This window comes from Paroedura picta, chromosome 3 (genome assembly GCF_049243985.1).
Source record: "Paroedura picta isolate Pp20150507F chromosome 3, Ppicta_v3.0, whole genome shotgun sequence".
In the NCBI taxonomy this organism is placed as follows: Eukaryota; Metazoa; Chordata; class Lepidosauria; order Squamata; family Gekkonidae; genus Paroedura; species Paroedura picta.
In genome coordinates, this window is record NC_135371.1 from 99,353,824 (window position 1) to 99,371,022 (window position 17,199).

The 17,199-nt window shown below is 41.7% G+C and overlaps 1 protein-coding gene across 2 annotated transcripts in view; it reads left to right on the forward strand.

Moving 5' to 3' along the window:
• RBM27 (RNA binding motif protein 27) overlaps positions 1–17,199 on the forward strand; it is a 50,594-nt gene that overhangs the window by 21,772 nt on the left and 11,623 nt on the right. Inside the window, exons 8-16 of one of the 2 annotated variants that reach the window (XM_077326973.1) lie at positions 4,513–4,647; positions 9,022–9,171; positions 11,198–11,375; positions 12,611–12,764; positions 13,145–13,414; positions 13,684–13,827; positions 15,393–15,515; positions 16,738–16,812; positions 16,947–17,111. In XM_077326973.1, coding sequence (XP_077183088.1) covers positions 4,513–4,647; positions 9,022–9,171; positions 11,198–11,375; positions 12,611–12,764; positions 13,145–13,414; positions 13,684–13,827; positions 15,393–15,515; positions 16,738–16,812; positions 16,947–17,111 — 1,394 coding nt within the window. The remainder of the gene's footprint in view (positions 1–4,512; positions 4,648–9,021; positions 9,172–11,197; positions 11,376–12,610; positions 12,765–13,144; positions 13,415–13,683; positions 13,828–15,392; positions 15,516–16,737; positions 16,813–16,946; positions 17,112–17,199) is intronic. The other variant, XM_077326974.1, reaches the window with a different exon arrangement.

Here is a 17,199-nt window from a genome sequence, read left to right on the forward strand (position 1 = left end):
GGGCTGGCAGGGCATCTGGAGGTTCATTGGGCATGTGGTACACTAACCAGATGGGCGCACTCTCCATTGATCCCCATCTGAGGCTAACACATTCAATGCCTGGTATTGACACCCCTCCTCCCCGCCCTGCTGTCTGAGACTGGTGGAGGACAAAGAACCCATCAGGAGCTAGGTCTTTAAGGGCGACAGTTTTGCCCTCCCTCACCCAGGTTTCTGTCACGCAAGCCAGGTTCACTCTTTGTTCTGCAAAGTAATTTTGCAAGGTAGAGTTTTGGTTGTTTATTAACCTGGTGTTTCACAGCACTAGTGTCAGAGGTGGGTTGTTTACTTTTGCCTCCACCCTAGTATTTCAAGGGATGGGGCAGAGTTTGGAGGCGGCCCGAATATGGTTAAATTTCAGACCTCTTGATTCGATGCATCTCCACTCTCTGCTGTCTCTGCCTCTGTCCCTGATTATTGGGATCCCCGACCCTTTTAGGGCCCCTCAGTTCCTTTAAACTTCTCCCTCAGTTCCTTTAAACTTCTCCCTCAGTTCCTTTAAACATGATGTGCTCCATATTTGATGTTGTGTTTCTTGGCCATTCTGTGTTCCTGTGGACACTGTTGATTTTAGCTCTTAGTTTCTGTGGTTTAGCTAGGGTTGCTCTCGAACCCTGGTTCTGTGCTTGTTGGGTATTTGGTTTCTAATTTGTGTGTTTGTAGAAGGTTAGCCCTGATCGCTGTTTATGGCATTTCAGGGCTGCCGGGTTCCAACTGTGTGCAATTGTGTGCTGTGTGTAGGGTGTGATTGGTTGTGTGCGGTTTGTTTGCATCTTGACGGGCAGCCCACTGTGGCATCTCGGTTGCCCAATCCAGAGGTATGTAGTCTGTATGGTGTATGTGTAAATTGGGTGATAATTCATGTTGGGGTTTGGGAATGGGGAGGTTTGCGGATTGAGGTGGGACTGGGTTGGACAGTTAGGGTTTAGACAAAGTGGAGGGCAAGTTGTTAGTGTTAGGGAGGGGGGAGACTGGTTGAGATGGGTGATATAGGTGAGTGAGTAGTTTGAGGTGGTTGGTTTGGGATAGATCAATTAGTTAGTTAGAAACATTAAAATTCAGCCTCACAATTGTTTGCTGGTTTAGGGTTTTGGAGGGGAAAATATAAATTCTGCTGCATTGGAGATCCAGATAAATAAAGTGCTATACCTACAAAAATATTATGCTCTATAAATTGGGACATTCACTATCACCATAACCAAATTAATAATTAAAACAAAGCAAGAGCCCTGTTGGATCACACTTAGGGTCTATCTAGACCAGTGCCAGTTTTCAACAGGGGTCAAGTAGATGCTTCTGGAAAGCCCCAAAATATGAAGACACCAGCTGCATTCCCTGCAATCCCTGCAATTCAATGAGTGGTAAACTCATTGAACATGAAGATTCCATTGTGCTGAGAGAATATGAGTGATTCTTTTTGGATGTGAAGTTTAGTTTCTTTGTTGTTGGTCGTGGTACTGAACGTAATGTGCTTGTGTTTTGTCTGTGTTATCATGGAAGAAGCTTCAGTGAGCTTGACTACTCCTTTGGTAACTGCACATCCACCTGGGACTAAAGGGTAGGTAGAAGCAAGTAGCTGTGATACTCTGGTTATAATTCAGAACACAGCTGTCCAAAAAGGGATTTGGAAGGCTTTCCAGAAAGGAATTTGGAAGGACCTCAAATAACAGGAAGCAAAATTAAATCATATGCGAAGTGCACAGTAGTGGAGAAAAGAAGTGGAGAGACATAGCTAGGCTTTGAATAAGCCATGTACTTGGAGAACAGAAGATGTAGTTGGGCTACCCGGTAGGGATAATTATTGCCATAACTTTAGATCCTGCTCTTTTACCAACAGTTTTATCCCTCTGTTGTGTGACTGGACTAATTTGAAACTGAAAGCTAGCAATAGAGGACTCTGTTACATTTCTGTAGTAAAACATTTAAAAACTAGCTAAAGTAGCCTCCAGAGGAAACAGGGCTTTTTGTATTGTGGTCTAGGAACTCTAATATGAACTTTTGAAAAATGTCCATTTATCTCACTGACTTTGGTGAAGGAACATTAAGGAAAGCAGTACAACAAAATTTAAGTCTAATTGCACCTTTAAGACCAACAAAGATTTATTCAAGGCGTGAACTTTGGAGTGCATGCACTCTTCCTCAGACTAAAGGAACAACCATCATAAGTGTAGAGATATAAGGTAAAATATATTGTGTCAGATTAGTAAACTGTCATGATATCCAAATTAAGCCATATGAGATTTTTTTTGCTAAGACAGCTAAGTTTGAGTTCAGTTGTAGTCCACAAAAACACTGAAGAAATAAAATTATCCATGTTGGTAATTAATGGCAGACACTGTCCCAGTTGTGAAAAGAAATTATTAAAAGAGGCTGGCCCCATCCGTCTCCACCCAAGCATGGAAGCATCCCTGCAAGTGGCAAGCTGTGCTGGCAAGTTATCTTGTCCTGAGACCAGAGAGTTAGATTTGAACTTACATTACTTATAACTAACTATGCATTACCGTCATATTGTCCCAAATAAAATAAATTAAAAAGAAGAGGGGATTGTAAGGAATGTTCATTTAAGAATTGAATGAGGTTAGCATGCATAATGAGATAAAAATCTATGCATTTGTTGAGTCCAGGGTATGCCATTGTTTTGAGTGTTTTAATAACTTGCATTTCTGTAATCTCCCTTTTTAGTCTGTTTTTAAATTCCTTTGCAATAAAACAGCTACTTTGAGGTCCCTTATTGTAGCAATCCCCAACCTGTGGGCCGCGAACCACATGTGGTCCGTCGACTAACTAGAGGTGGGCCGTGAAGGACACCTTCTCCCTCCCGCCGGCCCTTTACTTCATCCACGATCTGGCAGGCGCACATGGGACTATCTCGTTGCAGAGAAACAAGCTCAGGGTTCCCATTGATTTGTCATTGTCATGAGTTAAAATTTCCATGAAAATAAAATGTTCCTTATGTTCATTGTTGTGGCGTGTCTGTATTTTATTTTGAAGGGATGTTTAAACATTACCATAGCGACCAGAGCCAGAGAGCGTTAGGGCAGTGGGCCTCAGTAAAATTGTCAAGTGTTGAGTGGTCCCCGGTGATAAAAAGGTTGGGGACCACTGCCTTATTGAATGTCCTGGAAGGTTGAAATGTTCCCCTACGGGTTTTTCAGTCCTGTAATTTTTTATGTCAGACTTGTGCCCATTAATTATTTGGCGGAGGGTTTGACCTGTTTGGGGCATTGTTCGCATTTAATGGTATGTACTGTGTTAGAAGATGAGCAAGTTGAGCCTTTGATGGTGTAGGTCAGTGGTCCCCAACCTTTCTGAGGCTGGGAACCGGCAGGGCATCGGGCCGCGCCTGCGGCCATGCCCGCGCGGGCCATGCCCCCCTCATCGGGCCGCGCCAGCACATGGCGCATGCACAAATGCGCCATGCGCGGCCGAATCGCAGCCCGGCCCTGATTCCCTCTCCTCACCCTCCCGCAGTAAGAAGCTTCCCAGGCCGCAAGCTTGCGGCCTGGTAAGTTTTTTACTGCGGGGGTGGGGTGGGGAGAGGGAGCCGCGGCCCAGCACCGGGCCACGGCCCGCAGGTTGGGAACAACTGGTGTAGGTCATGTTGTTAAGTCCAGTGATTGTGTTATTGGAGTGTATGTGGCAATAAAGTTGGCATCAGGGTCTGTTGCAAGCTCTAGTACTCCGCGTTCACATTGGATGCTGCATTATTGTCGGTGAGACTGTTTGAGATTGGGGGGTTGTTTGTGTGCAAAAAAAGTTTGTTCCCCAGTACTTGGGAACTGTCATTATCCAGTAGAGGTTGTAAGTCACTGATGTACTATCTTGAGCTGAGAGCTATATGTAACCAATAGTGGTATTCTGTTATTGTCTCTTTTGGGTCTGCTCAGGTTTTCTTTTAGTATCATTCTGGCTTTGTTCAACTGTTTCTTGACCTCAGTGTCTGGGTACTTTAGTTCCAAGAAGTTTTGTTGTAGATCCTTCAGGTGGGAATCTCTGTTTGTGGGATTGGAGTAAATGCAGTTGTAATGAAGAGCCTGGCTGTATACAAGGGTGTGTTTAGGATGGTAGCTAGAGGCATGCAGGTATGTTTGTTGGACAGTAGGCTTTCACTATAAGGTGGTCTCTAGGCATCCATGGTTTATTTTTACAGTAATGTCCAGAAAATGTGTTTCTTGTGTAGATTGATTATCAGGTTGACAGTGGGGTGAAAGTCATTGTATGCCTGGTGGAAAGTATGAGGGCTTCTATCCTCAAGGAAAGCAGTATTATTCCATTGTAATGTTTTGAAGTACCTTTTTAAAGCTATAGTGCTTTCTGCTGCTGTTTTAAAACAACTGGGAGGTACTAATATATGTATTTTTAATTATTTTATGAACTTGTTTTATGGTTCCTGTATGTGTACTACTGTGTGAACAAAACTGGGCATGAAAGTTAATAAATCAGTCTGACTTGGTTTTTATCATTTCATTACAGGACCAATTTTGTCACAGTCAAGTTTAATAAACAACCGTGACCAGCCAGGTACAACAACAGTGCCTAGCCTTGCACCCATGGGAGCTAGACTACCTCCTCCTCTACCCCAAAACCTATTGTACACAGTATCAGAACGTAAGCAAATGTAATTCTCTTTTTGTAGTAGCGTAGTTATGATATTGTGCATCATAATTTCTTTGCATTATTCATAGTGGTCATTATACACATGATAAAAAAGTTAACATTATGTATATTATTACATGTGCCACATGTACCAAAGGCAAATGCCTTATTTACATAGGTATACAGTTAATCTACTTAGGAGCTTCTGCTGTGAACATACCCTAAAAGAACATGTCATGTGTTTTATGTTATAAAGATTGCTTGCCATACATATCAAATATCAGATTTCTAACATTTCTAGTCTGCCCTTCCCCAGAGGTTCAGAGTGGTTCATAACATTCAAGCATAAAATATAAATTTACAGAATTTAAAATTTTAGACTCTTAAATTTTAAAATTTCCTTAATACAATGTTAAAAATACATATACAAGTCTCCCAGTAGGTAATGGGGAGAGAACCAGGATCAGCAGCGAATATAATAGAACAGGGGTGGGCAAATTGTGGCCCTCCAGATGTCCAGCTAATGCTGGCAGGAGCTCATGGGAATTGCAGTCTATGGACATCTGGAGGGCCATAGTCTGCCCACTCCTGTAATAGACTATGTAAATAAATTATTTAAATACAACTGTGTGTCTTATGTCAAAGACCACAGATAGATTTTATGAGGTGGTATTGCAGTTTTAGATTGAAGCAGAAAACCTTGCACATCAGGAAAAGACATGTGATGCACCAAAAGAAAAGATAAATTTAAATGCATTCAGAAGAAATAATGCAAATTGACACTGTTCTGCATATCTGTCTCAATCCCCAATTGTATTCTTGGTGTAGTTTAAAATTTTAGCTTTCTTGGAATTTACATTTTTCAGAAATGTATTTCATTTATGGGTATTGTCACTATCCATAAGGAGTCTTAAAGCAGCTTACACGTTTCCCTTCTCTCTGCAACAGACACCCTGTGAGGTAGGTGAGGTTGAAAGAGCTCTGAGAGAACTGTTACTAACCCAAGGTCACCCCGCTGGCTGCATGTGGAGGAGTGGGGAATCAAACCTGGTTCTCCAGATTAGAGGCTTACCACTACACCACACTGACTCTCCAGTGATCTTGTGGCAGGAGAGAAAATTACAACCAGGTGTGATTGACCTATATATGAGGAGCTAAATCAGACACTTTCACACTCATGATGTGAAGGAGGTATGTCATCTGCACCACGCTCATGACATTGATAGAGGCATATGCAGTGAGCTATATCATCCAAGTAAACTTATTCAAAAAGGTTATGTGAATAGAATAATTTGGCCCTCAATGTGGGGCTTGATTACACACAAGGTTGAATATGGTGTTGTAGTATCAATCAATCAATATTTATTCACGGTCATTCAGACCAAAACCCAAATACATGCAGTTAAAACCAAGACAATCCAAAAAGCAGGAAAACTGCCAATACTATAAAAATGTTAAAAGTCTGACATCATAGTCAGTATTTAAAACATACTTTAAGTTACCAGTTTAAAAAAAAATGGCTTTGTACTTATAAGGTTGGATCATAAATAATTTTTTTGATCCATATACCGAGTACGCAATTTCATGGCGGCGGTGCAAAATTTAGCTGTGCAGAGAGATGTTTGCTTATCTGCGTCTTGAAGCAGTACCTTGATTTTCTCCTTTGTGGAAGATCTCAGGTAAGTGTTCAGAATTGGCTGGATAAAGGTGCGTCTGATAGTGTCATAAATGGGGCAGAACAGAAACACATGTTCATCTGACTCTATCCATCCGCTGGCACAAGGACAGAGTCTCTGAGCAAGGGGTTTCTTTTGGTAGCGCCCCTCCAGCACGGCAGTGGGTAGAGTTGAGCATCTTGCTTGGGCGAAGGCCCTTCTATGGGTGATAAGTTCTAGGTCTGACAGGTATGGAGCTGGAACAAGCGTGTATCGGATCCTATCTGGACACAGAAATTCTGGTGTTTTGGCTAGATCCCTTTGCCGGCTGATGTCCTTGACCCTTTGTTTAATTATGGATTTAGCTTGATCTTGCTGTATGAAGGCTAGCTGTTGTTCCATAAAGCCAAGCTGTGATAATTTGCATTTCACAGTTTTTAGCCAAATTGGCTGAAAGTTGTCTCTTAAGATCAAGGCAGACAATCGCTTTGGGTCATAGGTTAGCTTCAGCCAATATAGGATCGATGACACATAGATCTTGTCTTCCACACTTTGCATACCTGTTTCCAATCTCACTCTAGCATTTGATACGCACTTAGGGAGCTGGATGATCTTCCTTAGAAATATTGACTGCACCCTTTCCAGTAACATAACACTAGATGTTGGGGTTCCTGAGAAGAAGCCATAAAGCAGCTGAGAAAGTGTCTTGGCTTTGTAGAGCTCTAGGGCTGCTGGTACAAAGTATTTACCCTTGGTTCGATAGAATTTGAGAATGTTGTTAGCCGATCTTTGGGCTTGCTCAGCAGCATATTGACAGTGCGCAGTCCTAGCACATGAAGATTGTACTACAATTCCCAGGTACTTGAATCTGTGAACTTCTTCAATTTTACAGTTGTCTAGTTTCCAAATTTTTGGTTTGGTCCTCTTGCCGAAAATCATGACCTTAGTTTTTTTTGTAGTTTACTTGTAGTTGTTCTTCTTTACAGTAACTGCTAAGCCTCCTTAGGTGTTGTAGTATTCTTTTCATCATCACAGGAACACAGTCTTGGCCTTAAGAGCTGTATCATAGATGAAAAGCCCTTTGTAGATATATACGCATACTGATAATTTATTGATTGCATTTTTATGCAGACTCGTATAATTGTTGCTTTAGCATTATTGTGCTGCCTTTAATGCACCATCAAATTGCATTTCTTTGCAAATTATTTATATGCATTGAGACAAACATTGAATTTATAGCTAGAATAATTATTTGCATCTATGCATCATTGACAGATATAATTAACTGTATATAAATCATTTTTGCAAAGGTTTTTTTTAATCTTCTGAGGCTTGACAGTTTTTTCTTTAGGCATGGGTCTTGCTCTTTCTTTGCTTCTCTATTATAGGTTGAATAACAAATGTTCCAAAGTACTTTCTAAAAAGATCTTGAAGATTCTTTCAGGTCACTAATTTAATAACTGAATATAATAGAATGCATAAATCATGTATTTAAATACAACTATGTGTCTTTGGCACAATCAGATTCTTTCTTTGGTAATATGAACTGTTAAGGAAGATATATTCAAATAGGTAGCCGCATTGGTCTGAAGTAGCACAATAAAATCAGAGTCCAGTAGCACCTTTAAGACCAACAAAGATTTATTCAGGGTGTGAGCTTTCGAGTGCAAGCACTCTTCGTCAGACTATGATCTTCTTACATGACAGGGAATATATAGCAAAAATCAATTACGTTACATCAGTAGACTGTGTCACAACCAAATACAGCCAAACAATCCCCGTGAATTCAGTGTACTTTACACAGGGAGAACCAAACTGCCTTTTATTAGTGATCAAAGATTCTCACCTCTCCATATGTTGCTTGCTCCATCCGTCTCCATACAACTGCTGATTGCTGGTCACTATCCCAAGGCCAGGGAGTCAAACTCAAAATTCCATTACATTGTCATATCTTACAGTCACATTATCACAAATAAAATAAATAGTGAGGAATATGTATACACAAGTTGAACAAGGTTAGCATGAATAGTGAGAGAAAAAAACTTTGTCCCTGTTAAGTCCTGGGTATGTCATAGTATTGAGTTTTATAATAACTTGCAGAAATGCAACAAGGACAAAGGTGCTACTGGACTCTGATTTTATTGTGTTAAGGGAGAGTTATAGTCTTACTTTCCTATGCTCAAGTGAAGAACCTAGTATAGCATTTATTCATTTGATTTTTTTTTTTTGCAGTCTCACCCCAGAAACCAGTCCATGTTGTCTGAACCCAGTAATTACATCCAGTAGTAATTTTCTCTGGAACCATAAGCTTCAGGACTGCAGAAATTCCTGAAGTTGGACTTGAAACTTTGTATTCTAATAATGTATTATTTATTTATTTGATATGGAGTTTGTAGTGAGGCAAGATGCCTCAGAATCGTCTGGCAGTCAGGCAAGGGGCAATTGGAGGTGGTTGGCCATTGCCTGCCTCTGCATCCTGCCCCGCAGTGGTCCTTGGAGGAACTCCATTCAAATTCTTAGAAGTCTCCCATCCAAATATTAGCCTGGGTGGGCCCTACTTAGATTCTGAGATTTGACAGAATTGGGCTTACCTGGTCTTGTCAAGGTCAGGGCTTTTAATCATGTGCATTTCAGAAACCCTAGCATAAGAGTATAGAATTGTTCACACAAAGTTTTTTTTTTAACTGATCAGAAATCCATCCCACATTTTCTCTTTTCTATCTTACAATAGATACATATGAACCAGATGGCTATAATCCAGAAGCTCCTAGTATTACTAGTGCTGGTAGATCTCAGTATCGACAATTCTTTTCAAGAACACCAATGCAGCGGCCAAATCTTATTGGCTTGACTTCTGGTGAGATGGATACAAATCCAAGAGGTAAGATCTGGTCGTCTTTTTCAAATTTTCAGGCATCTGCTTTAGGAGGCAGCATTACAGTCCTTATGATCCTTGGAAGATAGACAAAGTTGTAATGAAAGTCACTAACTTGTTTTCTGTGTACTGTTTTTCTTTCCTGTTAATCTTTAATCTGACAAAGGTGAACAAGAGAATCATACTTCTAATCCCCAGAAGAAATTACTGCAGCCAGTGCTGCTTGTTGGCTACTAATTTTCCACATAACCCAAATTGTCCGGTATGAGATTGATGTATTTGAAGTCCTTTTCACAGAAGAATACTGTGGTAGCATATATAACTAGAAGAAGAAGAAGAGGAGGAGTTGGTTCTTATATGCCACTTTTCCCTACCTGAAGGAGGCTCAAAGCGGCTTTCAGTCGCCTTCCCATTCCTCTCCCCAGTCTTTGAGGTGCAGCATTTCCATGTGAGATCATATCTATCCCCCATAGTTCAAGCTTGCCTGGGAAGTATGGAAACTGCAAAATTGTTAGGCCAAAAGATTATCCCATTCATTCTCAGTCAGTCATCTTCTAGAGCAGTGGTCCCCAACCTTTCCGAGGCTGGGGACCGGCAGGGCATCGGGCCGCGCCCCCGCGGACCGCGCCCGTGCGGGCCGCGCCCGCGGATCGGGCCGCGCCCGCGGATCGGGCCGCGCCCGTGGGCCGCGCCCACGCCGCGCCCGCGGATCGGGCCGCACCCGAGCCGCGCCCGCGAGCCGCGCCCACGGGCCGCGCCCGCGGATCGGGCCGAGCGGGCATGGCCCGCACAGGCGCGGCCCGGCCCTGATTCCCTCTCCCCGCCTCCCGCAGTAAGAAGCTTCCCGGGCCGCAAGCTTGCGGCCTGGGAAGTTTTTTACTGCGGGGGCGGGGCGGGGAGAGGGAGCTGCGGCCCGGTGCCATGGCCTTTGCGGCCCGGCACCGGGCCGCGGCCCGCAGGTTGGGGACCACTGTTCTAGAGAGTGTTTGACCTACATTTTGCAAACAAAATGCAGTTTATTGAACTGCCATTACAATTGGCCCACTTTATATGGCTGAATTTAAAGCCCATGAACTACAATTCCGATGAGGCTCTGCCAGCAGCATTTGCCAGTCAAGTGACATTGCTGCTGACCACAGTCTATCAATGAGCTCCTAGTACGATGGCTGAAGGACCCTCCCACTTGAAAGTTTTCTCAAATGTATAATCATTCACTATGTTATGCAAAAGAAACACGCATGTTTTAAAAGGGGGTGATTTAACAGTATCAACAAACTGATTTCAGTGAAAAACTGAGTGCATAATAGCCCCCTACCTGGTGGGATGAGCTCCCAGATGAGCTGAGGGCTCTGATGGAATTATCACAGTTCTGCGGGGCCTGCAGGATGGAGCTGTTACACCAGGCATTTAGTCAAGGCTAGAGCCCCCTCACCTCCCCTTCTGATAATATTGCAATTACCATCCTCTGTTGCGTGGTCTAGGTCATGAAGACTCTGCCGGCGGGGGGGATTTTGATTGGTTATACGCCTTCCGACATTTAGTATTTTGCTTCTGTACTGTTGTAAGGGTTAATGGGTCTTTTATCCTGCTTTATTGTAATTCTGACAGCTTTAATCATTTTATTGTCTGTCTGATCTTGTGATGGCTTGGAATAAAGGTTAATATGGGGGTAAAGGCCCTTAGAGGCCCCTTTGGGTTATGTTCCACCATTGGGCCACTCAGCTTATTACAGTTTAGAGCACATGAGATGGGCTGAGCTGTCTGTCTTTGAGAGACAAGGAGCATACTCTCTGTGGTAGAGAGTTCATGCTGTTTCAACTTTTGAAACAAAGGATTAAGATGATTTCAAGTCATGACAAATTTCTGCTCTCAAAGGAACAAGTGTATGGGGCCACATAACTGCACATTATCTGTGGGCCACAGTAAAATCCTCTCTCAATTTGCTATTTGTATATGTTTTAAGAGAAGCATGTATGTGTCTCTGAAAACTGCTGCTATTCACTTTACCATTTTATAAATATTATTATTCCAGTCCACTACAGAAATATCCTTTCTCCTTCAGCTGCTAATATTATCATCCAGACTGAGCCTCCAGTTGGCATTTTGAGTAACAACACGAATGTATCCAGAGTAGTGCTTGAACCAGACAACAGGAAGCGAGTTTCAAACACTACAGAAGGACCATCTGCAAAGAAACCCTGGATTGGAAAGTAAGAGTTTGTGTTGGTGGACAAGGGATACACTGAAATTAGGTCTGTTCAGTTTCAGAATTATTTCATGCAGAGGGCTATTTATGGAAAACAATTCATGCATATTAAAATTAACATGGTTCCGTGATTACTGTGACTGCATAGCATTACTTAGCTCTGCCAGCTTAATTTAGATCTGATTTCAACCCATTTTTCAGGCTTAAAGTGGGTTACTGTATACCTTTATATTATTTTATATTATATTGTTTCTGAGGCACATGAAATTCACAAGAACACTTAGGAGTCCACCTGGGTAGACCTTCCATCACTTTTGAGGACTACTGAAGAGTGGATGTATTCAGAGAGGGTCCAAGCCAGGGAATTCTGGATATGTTCTTTCGAAGAAACTATGGCCTAAAATAACTGTACTGCTTGCTTACTTTCTTTATTGCATCTGTTTTGAGTTCTTTTAACTCACCTTGAATGCACTAACAAAGAGATGGCACATCCTCAGTGTTAGAACTTGGAGGCTTTTCAGTGAATGACAGCTGACAGGTTTAGGATTACAAAAGGAAGCAATTTGTCCAGCAACAGAGTTTATTGCCATAGACCAGTGGTCCCCAACATTTTTTTGGCTGGGGACCGGCAGGGTGATGGCCACGCCCACGCAGCACGCATGCGCGGCCGAAATCGCGCATGCTTTTGTGCATGCGCGAAAGTGCCCGCACGCGCTATTTCGGCAGCGCGCATGAGCGGCCCAGCCGCGCATGCGCGATGCGTGGCGCAGCCCTGATTCCCTCTCCCCCCCCCTCCCGCAGTAAGATGCTTCCCGGGCCGCAAACTTGCGGCCTGGGAAGTTTTTTACTGCGGGGGGGGCGGGGAGAGGGAACCGCGGCCCGGCGCCCTGGCCTTCGCGGCCCGGCACCGGGCCGCAGACCGCAGGTTGGGGACCACTGCCATAGACAGTTATAGTTACTGGTCTGAATGGTTTTAAAAAGGGCTATATATGAATGTATAAAAGGTGTATTTATCAATAACTGCTTGCTATGATGGCTAAAACTGGATTATTTGAGTAACAGGGAACAAAAGTTGGTATTTCCTTTTTGCCTCCTTGTGGGCCTCTGAGGCCATCTGTGTGTTCTAGATACTCTGCACTTGATTAAATGAACTGTGGTTTGATACAAGCTGTTATTAGGGTAGTAAATAGTTTCACAGAAGCAAGCATTCCTTTAATACCTATATTTTTATTTCTTCAGACAAGCTAATAATAATCAGAATAAGCCAGGATTCCCAAAGAAAAACCAGTATACAAACACCAAGCTGGAAGTTCGTAAAATACCCCCAGAATTGAACAATATTACGCAGCTTAATGAACACTTCAGCAAGTTTGGAACAATTGTCAACATTCAGGTAAACCATTTTGGGGGAGGATAAAACAAAAGATTCTGTGACTGCTTGTAAAGCATGTTTTGTTAATCACTTGCTGAATTTCACTCTATAGGAGCTGATAGGAAGTACATGTGGTACTTAAAACATTTTTTTTTAATTGGTATTCTGCCATCTCAAATCTGAAGTTGTTTCTGAAGTTCATACTTTCAGGAATGGTGTTTCTGGCAGCACAGGTGCATGCCTGCTTCCAGAAAAGTGTATTGGAAATACAGTACACTAGTGGAAATCATCATTTGGCATTTAGATTGGGGATAGGAAATATTTTTTAAACTACAAAATTATGAACTTTGAGGTTGACTTTTCCACCGCTGGTGATAGTAATTTTAATGCATATTCCTTAGGTTGCCTTCAGAGGTGATCCAGAAGCAGCTTTGATTCAGTACTTAACAAACGATGAAGCCAGAAAAGCCATTTCCAGCACAGAGGCGGTATTAAACAATCGGTTTATAAGAGTTTTGTGGCACCGAGAAAACAATGAGCAGCAGCACCAGCAGCAGCCATTGCAGGCCGCCCAGCAGCAGACCTCGCTACCACTTCATCACCAACTTCACCTGCAGCAACAAATGCTTTCACAGGCTGCAGCGGTAACAGTACACAGCAGTGTGCCAAAGGTGTGGTGCCCATGTACAAATTAGAGTGGTTTTCTCCCTCTACTCCCTCGAGCAGGGGTAGTCAACCTGTGGTCCTCTAGATGTCCATGAACTACAATTCCCATGAGCCCCTGCCACTGTTTGCTGCCAGGGGCTCACGGGAATTGTAGTCCATGAACATCTGGAGGACCACAGGTTGACTACCCCTGCCCTAGAGAATACTTTGTTTCTAATTCTGTACATCAAAGTATGCACAATAACATTGTTCTGTTTTATGCTTATTCTTGTAGGTAACAAATAAAATGCTGACATCGGGTTCCTATGTCATTAACAAGGTTCCAGTTAAACATCGCCTTGGAGCAACTGGTGGAAATCAGCTAGATTCTCAACATTTATTGCTTAACCAGTCCAGTGCTGCAGCAGAGGATGCTCAGGTAAGTACATATGTATATTAGCATCTAAACCAGGCTTTCTCAACCAGGGTTTCATTAAACCCTGGGCTTTCCTGACAGCCATGGAAGGGTTTATCAGATTGGGTGGGAATTAATTTTTAATACATTTTTAAATTTAAAAAAAACAGGTGATATGACCATATAAGGTCATGTTGACCTGCCCCAACTTCCCAAAATGGCCAGTGATGGCCCTGGAGCGGGGTGGGAAGGGAAAAGGCCCAGGCCAGATAAATTCTTGCTCACCTGGCAATGTAACTTCTAGTGACATGTGACTTATGGGCATGACATGACAGCAAGGTGTGGCATGCTGGCAACACTTTCATGGTTTCTCAAAGTCTGAAGAATGTTTCAGGGGTTTCTCACTGGTAAAAAGGCTGAGAAAGGCTGATCTAAAGAGAACATTTTGTGTAGGGTTAGTAATTGTGTGTTAGTTTCTGGCATAAATATTCCAGGTTGTTTTGAGCAATCATAACATCTGTGAAATGGAGTGCTTAGATTACAGATCCAGCATAATTTTCCTCAGCTTTTTCATATGTTCCGAAGGAAGCATATCTGGCCTCAACCAGGGCCAGGATGGGTTCTGTCCTCATCCCCACTTGGTGGGATAATCTTCCAGAGAAGATCAGGGCCCTGCCAGAGCTAGCACAGTTTTGCAGGGCCTGTTAAATGGAGTTCTTCCACCAAGCTTTTGGTTGGGGTCAATGAGCCGAAAACATCTACTGGACCCCCCACCAAATACGCTCACCAGATATATTGCAAGGTGTTCTGCAGTCCAGCCATTGAGTTAAGTAATAGTTACATGTTAAATGGTTAATAGTTAAACGTTTGATAGTTTTAATACAAATTGTTGAGTTATTTCTTGGAGTTTTGTGTCTCATATTATCCTATACTGTAAACCACCCTGAGTTGCAAGGGGGGCAGTATAAAATGTAATAAATAAAATAAATAAATGACAAGGATTTGTTTTGCAGAATATGGGCTATTCTGTAAAATTGACAAGGATCTTGTGGTGTGATCTGTACTTGTCACCAAATTGAATATTTGTGGGGTGATGAATAAAATACCCAGGAATCCAAGAAACTAGCCTTTTAGATTGGCCAGTAAAACCCTTCTGTATTCCAAAAATGTCATTTGTTTATGACATGAGTTTTTGTTCTGCGCATGTAAGAGTTGAGAATGCATTGTACTAGCCATTTAAGAAACCCATTCTGCCAAGAACAGTAGCTAGACTTGACCACTCTCCCTCTATCTGTTTCCTTTCCCGTCCAGCATTGCAACAACGCTTAATAAACTGGGGTGTTTATGCCTCTTTGCTGTAAATTGTGTACTGTGTGGACAATATTTCCCCATATGCCCATAAAATAGTCTGGACTCTAATTTAAAAAACGCCTCATCCCCACATAGCCTCCAAAGTATTGGAGAATTTTGCAGTGTGATTCCATATTTTAAAAGATTGGTTTTTTACAGGATAGGTAGGTATTTGCAAAAGCTTCATAGTGGCATAATATATATATATATATATTATTATCCTAAATTACTGTTTTCAGATGTTTCCTACTTCTACTGCCCACACAAAAATGGTGTACAGTTCCTCCAACTTAAAGACATCTATAAAGTCTAGTACAGGAAGTAAATCCCACGATGTCCAAGAAGCTCTGAAAAAAAAGCAGGTAGCTGTTTATATACTTATATATATTTGTGCTGTATTTGAGTTAGGAGTAAAATTGCTCTTCGTTTCTGTCCATGGTGTTCAGAACTGCTGATGAAAAGGGGTGATTTGAGGCATTTTCTGCCTCAAGAAAATGTCTCATGTCATAGCAATTTTATCCATGTAAGTCTTCCAGCCCTTGTTATTACTTTTTGCAGCAAGCAGTTGAGGCTGGTGAGTGAAGGGGAAGGTGGAAGAAATCTGTCTGCACCTCCCACTACTGCTGTAAGAATTCACCCCAATATGTTGCCCATTTTCTGACTGGTGCTACACATAGTCTGAAATGAAATGCAACTTTTATTTAAATTTGTTTTGCATCATAATCAAAGCCATGTTCTTCAGAAGCGGGTCAAGTACAGAGGTACTGGGATACCAATATGGCAAATCAAATGTACAAAAATGATTTTTATGGAGTCTTCAAACTTCCATTCTATATAAATGCCAACGCGTTTCACTCTTTGGCTTTATCAAGGGACTTTAATTCTTAGGAAGAATAAAATTACAATAAGTAATTGTTAAAAAATGTTTTTATGTTCTTCAGAAGAGCAGTTTCCAAGAGTTCATATGAGAAATGTTTCTTTCAGGCTTCATATTGAAGTCGAAAATATTTTTATGTGTGATGAGTCACCTTCTGAGTGGCCTTCTAGAATATAGATAAGTTTCATCATGTATTCCGCCATCTGCAAATAGATAAACTTCGCATATAAGGAGAGAGGCTCTTCAGCAGTTTATTTCTGAATTGAGTTATTTTGTGACTCCAGCCAGGATCCAGCAAATTTCTTAGCTATTTTAACACTTCCCTGATTTATTTACTAATTTATTTATTTTACATTTATATACCGCCCTTCCGTGAAGCTCAGGGCAGCTGGGGTGGTTGAGAGGTGGTAAAAGCCATGTTGAACTGGCTGTGAATCTGGGTGTAAAAAGTGTTTATGTGAAATTTGTTTGACTGCGTGCACAGGAGAGGGAGGCAGCAGCATAGTAGGGAGCCATAGCTGAGGTCTGAGCCTGATGCTGCCACCTGATTCAATTGAAAGTATCTAATTGTGTATTCCACTAAATAGCTGTGTTATATTTGGTATCTCTTTTTAAAAAACTGATAATGTTTACAATATCAGCTAAGAAAAAAAATCTGATCAATAGGGCATGCTTATCTGTATAATGTAAAATGTTTTCTTCGTTAGGAGGCAATGAAGCTACAACAAGACATGAGGAAGAAAAAGCAAGAGATGCTAGAGAAGCAAATAGAATGTCAAAAGGTAAACTTGGATTTTATCTTATTAACGTACAGCCTGTTAGTTTTCAGTAGGTACATAACATTTGAAGCATTTCATGGAAGGCTTGGATGAAGTTAACTTAATCTGATATGGTTTTCATATTTTCATTTAAATAGATGCTGATATCAAAGCTAGAAAAAAATAAATCCATGAAGCCGGAGGAGAGAGCAGAGATCATGAAGACATTAAAAGAGCTAACAGGAAAAATCTCTCAGGTGAAAGATGAATTAAAAACTTCATCTGCAACTTCTACAATATCAAAAGTGAAATCTAAAACTGAGGTCAGTTCTTGTCACACATCGGCTATAATAACGTTAGTTAAGGAAGATATTGGGTTTTATTTAGTGAAGACATCAGTGGAAAGAGTAT